This window comes from Coregonus clupeaformis, unplaced genomic scaffold (genome assembly GCF_020615455.1).
Source record: "Coregonus clupeaformis isolate EN_2021a unplaced genomic scaffold, ASM2061545v1 scaf0191, whole genome shotgun sequence".
NCBI classification, from domain to species: Eukaryota; Metazoa; Chordata; class Actinopteri; order Salmoniformes; family Salmonidae; genus Coregonus; species Coregonus clupeaformis.
Genome location: NW_025533646.1, coordinates 542501 through 551759, shown reverse-complemented (window position 1 = coordinate 551759; position 9259 = coordinate 542501). Strand labels below are relative to the sequence as shown.

At 44.2% G+C, this 9259-nt stretch overlaps 1 protein-coding gene across 1 annotated transcript in view; it reads left to right on the top strand.

The window, feature by feature from the left end:
* Positions 1–1579: 1579 nt before the first annotated feature.
* lyst (lysosomal trafficking regulator) overlaps positions 1580–9259 on the top strand; it is a gene marked incomplete at its 5' end in the record, with an annotated part of 184562 nt that continues 176882 nt past the window's right edge. The window contains one exon of the mRNA XM_045214042.1: positions 1580–1756. Coding sequence (XP_045069977.1) covers positions 1580–1756 — 177 coding nt within the window. The remainder of the gene's footprint in view (positions 1757–9259) is intronic.

The following is a 9259-nucleotide window of genomic DNA, read 5'->3' as shown; positions in this document are numbered from 1 at the left end:
CCCCTATAGGTTATTATACCTACTGTGTCTACCTCTCATCCCCCCTATAGGTTATTATACCTACTGTGTCTACCTCTCATCCCCCTATAGGTTATTATACCTACTGTGTCTACCTCTCATCCCCCCTATAGGTTATTATACCTACTGTGTCTACCTCTCATCCCCTATAGGTTATTATACCTACTGTGTCTACCTCTCATCCCCCTAGGTTATTATACCTACTGTGTCTACCTCTCATCCCCCATAGGTTATTATACCTACTGTGTCTACCTCTCATCCCCCTATAGGTTATTATACCTACTGTGTCTACCTCTCATCCCCCTATAGGTTATTATACCTACTGTGTCTACCTCTCATCCCCCCTATAGGTTATTATACCTACTGTGTCTACCTCTCATCCCCTATAGGTTATTATACCTACTGTGTCTACCTCTCATCCCCCTATAGGTTATTATACCTACTGTGTCTACCTCTCATCCCCCTATAGGTTATTATACCTACTGTGTCTACCTCTCATCCCCCCTATAGGTTATTATACCTACTGTGTCTACCTCTCATCCCCCCTATAGGTTATTATACCTACTGTGTCTACCTCTCATCCCCTTAGGTTATTATACCTACTGTGTCTACCTCTCATCCCCCTATAGGTTATTATACCTACTGTGTCTACCTCTCATCCCCCTATAGGTTATTATACCTACTGTGTCTACCTCTCATCCCCCTAGGTTATTATACCTACTGTGTCTACCTCTCATCCCCCCTATAGGTTATTATACCTACTGTGTCTACCTCTCATCCCCCTATAGGTTATTATACCTACTGTGTCTACCTCTCCCCCCCTATAGGTTATTATACCTACTGTGTCTACCTCTCATCCCCTATAGGTTATTATACCCTACTGTGTCTACCTCTCATCCCCCTATAGGTTATTATACCTACTGTGTCTACCTCTCATCCCCCTATAGGTTATTATACCTACTGTGTCTACCTCTCATCCCCCTATAGGTTATTATACCTACTGTGTCTACCTCTCATCCCCCCTATAGGTTATTATACCTACTGTGTCTACCTCTCATCCCCTATAGGTTATTATACCTACTGTGTCTACCTCTCATCCCCCTATAGGTTATTATACCTACTGTGTCTACCTCTCATCCCCCTATAGGTTATTATACCTACTGTGTCTACCTCTCATCCCCCTATAGGTTATTATACCTACTGTGTCTACCTCTCATCCCCCCATAGGTTATTATACCTACTGTGTCTACCTCTCATCCCCCTATAGGTTATTATACCTACTGTGTCTACCTCTCATCCCCCTATAGGTTATTATACCTACTGTGTCTACCTCTCATCCCCCTATAGGTTATTATACCTACTGTGTCTACCAATGACTACAAGGTCCAAGTCTTTTTCATTACCTGGATAGAGACAATTGAACCCTTGAATCAAACACAAAAAAAAAAACCTGGATGTTGTTGTTTGTTGCAAGTGATCAGTTGTCCAGGAACCAGTAGAGACAGGCTCCTCCTCCCACATCTAATACTATGGTTAATCCCTCCTCTTCTGCTTCTGACAGGGCGGAGTAAAGACCATTCTGACTGCTTTCCAGAGCATTCTGTCCCAATCAGATTCCAGCTATGAAGACTGTCAGACGGTACTGGTGGAACTGCTGGTTGCCATGGTGAGCCAACGAATCACAGCCGAGGAACTGGGCCTGTTGATCCGTCTCTTTCTGGAGAAGAGTCCACCCACTGTGAGTAACAACCAATTGTCACGACCGTATCGTATATATTCTTCTCCCTATTGGCTAACATTACATATCCACTGGGCACACACACACACACACACCACACACACACACACACACACACACACACACACACACACATCTTAATCACTGGGAATTGAGCTAAGCTAATGAATCAGTGTACTGGGCATTAAAGGTACCATCAGACCTTTAACCCGCCTCACCTCGGGGCCTGTCCAGCCTGCGTTACTTAGGCTCTCATCAACGCTTTCCTGGTGTTATGACCAGTTCCTCTGGCATCAAGTCATTCAGTATGCAAGAGAATAGTTAAAAACTTAGATGGAGAGTTGGTTCAAAGTATTTAATATTGCGGTACCGGGTTCACATAGCAATTGGCCGGGAGTGGCCCAACTGAACAAAGGAAATCTCTTAGCTTATATACTTGTTTGCAAGCTAATTCTATCCAATAGGTGCCAACCATTATTGAGTGTCACTCCTCGCCACATATAGGATCACCCTATATGGTATTGTGTTGCGCCCTAGCCAGGATATTCCATCACGTACTCCTTCCAAGATTAGCACCAGTGGCCCCCCAGCTATCTTGGCCCGCAGACCTTCTGGCTCCCACCAGTGACAGAAATAAATACATGGAATGTCCTCATCCTCCAAATCCTTATGCAGCTCTCAATATTCCAAACATGAACTAATACTGTATAAAAGACGTAATATCACCTGGGCCACACCATCACCTCCCATATCACATACAGGTCACTGCCAAAATAAAGGAAACACCAACATAAAGTGTCTTAAGGGCGTTGGACCTCCAGGAGCTGTCAGAACAGCTTCAATGTGCCTTGGCATAGATTCTACAAGTGTCTGGAACTCGATTGGAGGGATGCAACACCATTCTTCCACAATAAATGTCATATATAATATGGTGTTTTGTTGATGGTGATGGAAAACGCTGTCTCAGGCGCCGCTCCAAAAATTTCACATATGGGTTCAATTGGTTGAGATCTGGTGACTGACACACACACACACACACACACACACACACACACACACACACACACACACACACACACACACACACACACCTTCTTCTCGGACATCTTCAACCTGTCCCTGTCCCCAACTGCTTTAACTCCATCTTCCCAGCACCCATGAAAAGCAAGGTGACATGCCCAAATGACTATAGCCCCGTCGCACTCACCCCAGTCATCATGAAGCGCTTCGAGAGGCTGGTCATGGCCCACATCAAGACCAGCATGGTTTTTTGCCCATTCTTCGAGGCAAAACTGCTCCAGCTCCTTCAAGTTGGATGGGTTCCGCTGGTGTACAGCAATCTTTAAGTCATACCACAGATTCTCAATTGGATTGTGGGCCGTGCTTTGACTAGGCCATTCCAATACATTTAAATGTTTCCCCTTAAACCACTCGAGTGTTGCTTTAGCAGTATGCTTAGGGTCATTGTCCTGATGGAAGGTGAACCTCCGTTCCAGTCTCAAATCTCTGGAAGACTGAAACAGGTTTCCCTCGAGAATTTTGCTGGATTTAGCGCCATCAATCATTCTTTCAATTCTGACCAGTTTCCCGGTCCCTGCCGATGAAAAACATCCCCACAGCATGATTTGGAGAGCTCCTTGGTCTTCATGGTGCCGCTTGCTTGTTGGTGCCCCTTGCTTAGTGGTGTTGCAGACTCTGGGGCCTTTCAGAACAGGTGACTGTTTATATATATATATATATACTGAGATCATCTGACACTTAGATTGCACACAGGTGGACTTTATTTAACTAATTATGTGACTTCTGAAGGTAATTGGTTGCACCAGATCTACAGTGGGGGAAAAAAGTATTTAGTCAGCCACCAATTGTGCAAGTTCTCCCACTTAAAAAGATGAGAGAGGCCTGTAATTTTCATCATAGGTACACGTCAACTATGACAGACAAAATTAGATTTTTTTTTCTCCAGAAAATCACATTGTAGGATTTTTTATGAATTTATTTGCAAATTATGGTGGAAAATAAGTATTTGGTCAATAACAAAAGTTTCTCAATACTTTGTTATATACCCTTTGTTGGCAATAACACAGGTCAAACGTTTTCTGTAAGTCTTCACAAGGTTTTCACACACTGTTGCTGGTATTTTGGCCCATTCCTCCATGCAGATCTCCTCTAGAGCAGTGATGTTTTGGGGCTGTCGCTGGGCAACACGGACTTTCAACTCCTCCAAAGATTTTCTATGGGTTGAGATCTGGAGACTGGCTAGGCCACTCCAGGACCTTGAAATGCTTCTTACGAAGCCACTCCTTCGTTGCCCGGGCGGTGTGTTTGGGATCATTGTCATGCTGAAAGACCCAGCCACGTTTCATCTTCAATGCCCTTGCTGATGGAAGGAGGTTTTCACTCAAAATCTCACGATACATGGCCCCATTCATTCTTTCCTTTACACGGATCAGTCGTCCTGGTCCCTTTGCAGAAAACAGCCCCAAAGCATGATGTTTCCACCCCCATGCTTCACAGTAGGTATGGTGTTCTTTGGATGCAACTCAGCATTCTTTGTCCTCCAAACACAACGAGTTGAGTTTTTACCAAAAAGTTATATTTTGGTTTCATCTGACCATATGACATTCTCCCCAATCCTCTTCTGGATCATCCAAATGCACTCTAGCAAACTTCAGACGGGCCTGGACATGTACTGGCTTAAGCAGGGGGACACGTCTGGCACTGCAGGATTTGAGTCCCTGGCGGCGTAGTGTGTTACTGATGGTAGGCTTTGTTACTTTGGTCCCAGCTCTCTGCAGGTCATTCACTAGGTCCCCCGTGTGGTTCTGGGATTTTGCTCACCGTTCTTGTGATCATTTTGACCCCACGGGGTGAGATCTTGCGTGGAGCCCCCAGATCGAGGGAGATTACCAGTGGTCTTGTATGTCTTCCATTTCCTAATAATTGCTCCACAGTTGATTTCTTCAAACCAAGCTGCTTACCTATTGCAGATTCAGTCTTCCCAGCCTGGTGCAGGTCTACAATTTTGTTTCTGGTGTCCTTTGACAGCTCTTTGGTCTTGGCCATAGTGGAGTTTGGAGTGTGACTGTTTGAGGTTGAGGACAGGTGTCTTTTATACTGATAACAAGTTCAAACAGGTGCCATTAATACAGGTAACGAGTGGAGGACAGAGGAGCCTCTTAAAGAAGAAGTTACAGGTCTGTGAGAGCCAGAAATCTTGCTTGTTTGTAGGTGACCAAATACTAATTTTCCACCATAATTTGCAAATAAATTCATTAAAAATCCTACAATGTGATTTTCTGGATTTTTTTTCCTCATTTTGTCTGTCATAGTTGACGTGTACCTATGATGAAAATTACAGGCCGCTCTCAGCTTTTTAAGTGGGAGAACTTGCACAATTGGTGGCTGACTAAATACTTTTTTCCACCACTGTATCCACAGTAAAACGAGTCTTATATTGACACAATATGAAAGGCCGCTCAGCATGGAAGAAGCCACTGCTCCAAAACCGCCATAAAAAAGCCAGACAACGGTTTGCAACTGCACATGGGGACAAATATCATACTTTTTGGATAAATGTCCTCTGGTCTGATGAAACAAAAATAGAACTGTTTGGCCATAATGACCATCGTTATGTTTGGAGGAAAAAGGGGAAGGCTTGCAAGCCAAAGAACACCATCCCAACCGTGAAGCACGGGGGTGGCAGCATCATGCTGTGGGGTTGCGTTGCTGCAGGAGGGACTGGTGCGCTTCACAAAATAGATGGCATCATGAGGAAGGAAAATATGTGGACATATTAAAGCAACATCTCAAGTCATCAGTCAGGAAGTTAAAGCTTGGTTGCAAATGGTTTTCCAAATGGACAATTACCCCAAGCATACTTCCAAAGTTGTGGCAAAATGGTTTAAGGACAACAAAGTCAAGGTATTGGAGTGTCCATCACAAATTCCTGACCTCAATCCTATAGAACATTTGTGGGCAGAACTGAACAAGCGTGTGCGAGCAAGGAGGCCTACAAACCTGACTCAGTTACACCAGCTCTGTCAGGAGGAATGGGCCAAGATTCACCCAACTTATTGTGGGAAGCTTGTGGAAGGCTACCCGAAACATTTGACCCAAGTTAAACAATTTAAAGGCAATGCTACCAAATACTAATTGAGTGTATGTAAACTTCTGACCCACTGGGAATGTGATGAAATAAATAAAAGCTGAAATAAATAATTCTCTCTACTATTATTCTGATATTTCACATTCTTAAAATAAAGTGGTGATCCTAACTGACCTAAGACAGGCAATATTTACTAGGATTAAATGTCAGGAATTGTGAAAAACTGAGTTTAAATGTATTTGGCTAAAGGTGTATGTAAACGAATGACTTCAACTCTATACACTCTACCAGGCTATACTATACCTACCCTTTACCCTATATAATATATACACTCTACCAGACTATACTATACCTACCCTCAACCCTACTCTCTACCATATAATTTATAATTAAAAGATCCCAGAAATGTTCCATATGCACAAGAAGCTTATTTCTCTGAAATGTTGTGCACAAATTTGTTTACATCCATGTTAGTGAGCTTTTCTCCTTTGCCAAGATAATCCATCCACCTGACAGGTGTGGCATATCAAGAAGCTGATTAAACAGCATGATCATTACACAGGTGCACCTTGTGCTGGGGACAATAAAATACTTTAAAATGTGCAGTTCTGTCACACAACACAATGCCACAGATGTTTCAGGTTTTGAGGGAAAATGACATTGGCATGCCTTTATTTAACCAGGTAGGCCAGTTGAGAACAAGTTCTCATTTACAACTGCGACCTGGCCAAGATAAAGCAAAGCAGTGCGATAAAAACAACAACACAGAGTTACATATGGGGTAAAACAAAACAAAGTCCAAAAAAATACAACAGAAATACATATATATACAGTGTGTGCAAATGTAGCAAGTTATGGAGGTAAGGCAATAAATAGGCCATAGTGCAAAATAATTATAATTTAGTATTAACACTGGAATGATAGATGTGCAAATAGAGATACTGGGGTGCAAATGAGCAAAATAAATAACACTATGGGGATGAGGTAGTTGGGTGGGCTAATTTCAGATGGGCTGTGTACAGGTGCAGTGATCAGTAAGGTGCTCTGACAACTGATGCTTAAAGTTATTGAGGGAGATAAGAGTCTCCAGCTTCAGAGATTTTTGCAGTTCGTTCCAGTCATTGGCAGCAGAGAACTGGAAGGAATGGCGGCCAAAGGAAGTGTTGGCTTTGGGGATGACCAGTGAGATATACCTGCTGGAGCGCATACTACGGGTTGGTGTTGCTATGGTGACCAATGAGCTAAGATAAGGCGGGAATTTGCCTAGCAGTGATTTATAAATGACCTGGAGCCAGTGGGTTTGGCGACAAATATGTAGTGAGGGCCAGCCAACGAGAGCGAGCAGGTCACAATGGTGGGTAGTATATGGGCTTTGGTGACAAAATGGATGGCACTGTGATAGACTACATCCAATTTGCTGAGTAGAGTGTTGGAGGCTATTTTGTAAATGACAATCGCCAAAGTCAAGGATCGGTAGGATAGTCAGTTTTACGAAGGCATGTTTGGCAGCATGAGTGAAGGAGGCTTTGTTGCGAAATAGGAAGCTGATTCTAGATTTATCTTTGGATTGGAGATGCTTAATGTGAGTCTGGAAGGAGAGTTTACGGTCTAACCAGACATCTAGGTATTTGTAGTTGTCCACATATTCTAAGTCAGACCCGCCGAGAGTAGTGATTCTAGTCGGGCTGGCGTGTGCAAGCAGCGTTCGATTGAAGAGCATGCATTTCATTTTACTAGCGTTTAAGAGCAGTTGGAGGCTACGGAAGGATTGTTGTATGGCATTGATGCTCGTTTGGAGGTTTGTTAACACAGTGTCCAATGAAGGGCCAGATATATACAAAATGGTGTCGTCTGCGTAGAGGTGGATCTGAGAGTCACCAGCAGCAAGAGCGACATCATTGATATACACAGAGAATAGAGTCGGCCCGAGAATTGAACCCTGTGGCACCCCCATAGATACCGCCAGAGGTCCAGACAACAGGCCCTCCGATTTGACACATTGAACTCTATCTGAGAAGTAGTTGGTGAACCAGGCGAGGCAGTCATTTGAGAAACCAAGGCTATTTAGTCTGCCAATAAGAATGTGGTGATTGACAGAGTCGAAAGCCTTGGCCAGGTCGATGAAGACTGCTGCACAGTACTGTCTTTTATCGATCGCGGTTATAATATCGTTTAGGACCTTGAGCGTGGCTGAGGTGCACCCATGACCAGCTGGGAAACCAGATTGCATAGCGCCGAATGTGCGGTGGGATTCGAAATGTATATTATAGATCTAGATTATTGTACTGCTGTTGAGGGAGCTAGCATTTCACTGCACCTTTTATACGTTTGGAAACTGTGTACATGACAAATACAATGAGATTTGATATGAAACAGATGTGTTTAATTGATATCTGGCTGCTGGCTCAGTTCAAACAGCCCCTCTGGCCCTGTTTCCCTTTGGGTTTGGCACGCACGCACGCACAGTTATTTTTAACCTAAGTTGTCAGTATGACGCATGTCCCCTGTTTCAATATCCTCCACCTTTTGTTTGATCGTATGGATATGAATCACCCAGCTGGGTCGTCTGTGTGTGTCTGTCTGTGTGTGTCTGTGTGTGTCTGTGTGTGTGTCTGTGTGTGTGTCTGTGTGTGTGTGTCTGTGTGTGTGTGTCTGTGTGTGTGTGTCTGTGTGTGTGTGTCTGTGTGTGTGTGTCTGTCTGTGTGTGTGTCTGTCTGTGTGTGTGTCTGTCTGTGTGTGTGTCTGTCTGTGTGTCTGTCTGTCTGTGTGTGTGTCTGTGTGTGTGTGTGTGTGTCTGTCTGTGTGTGTCTGTGTGTGTGTGTGTCTGTGTGTGTGTGTCTGTCTGTGTGTGTGTGTGTCTGTGTGTGTCTGTCTGTCTGTGTGTGTGTCTGTCTGTGTGTGTGTGTGTCTGTCTGTGTGTGTGTCTGTCTGTGTGTGTGTCTGTCTGTGTGTGTGTCTGTCTGTGTGTGTGTGTCTGTCTGTGTGTGTCTGTGTGTGTGTGTCTGTGTGTGTGTGTGTGTGTCTGTCTGTGTGTGTCTGTCTGTGTGTGTCTGTCTGTGTGTGTCTGTCTGTGTGTGTCTGTCTGTGTGTGTCTGTCTGTGTGTGTGTCTGTGTGTGTGTCTGTGTGTGTGTCTGTCTGTGTGTGTGTCTGTGTGTGTGTGTCTGTGTGTGTGTCTGTCTGTGTGTGTGTCTGTATGTGTGTCTGTCTGTCTGTGTGTGTGTCTGTGTGTGTGTGTGTGTCTGTCTGTGTGTGTCTGTGTGTGTGTCTGTCTGTGTGTGTGTGTCTGTGTGTGTCTGTGTGTGTGTGTGTGTGTGTGTGTCTGTCTGTGTGTGTGTCTGTGTGTGTGTGTGTCTGTGTGTGTGTCTGTCTGTGTGTGTGTCTGTGTGTGTGTGTG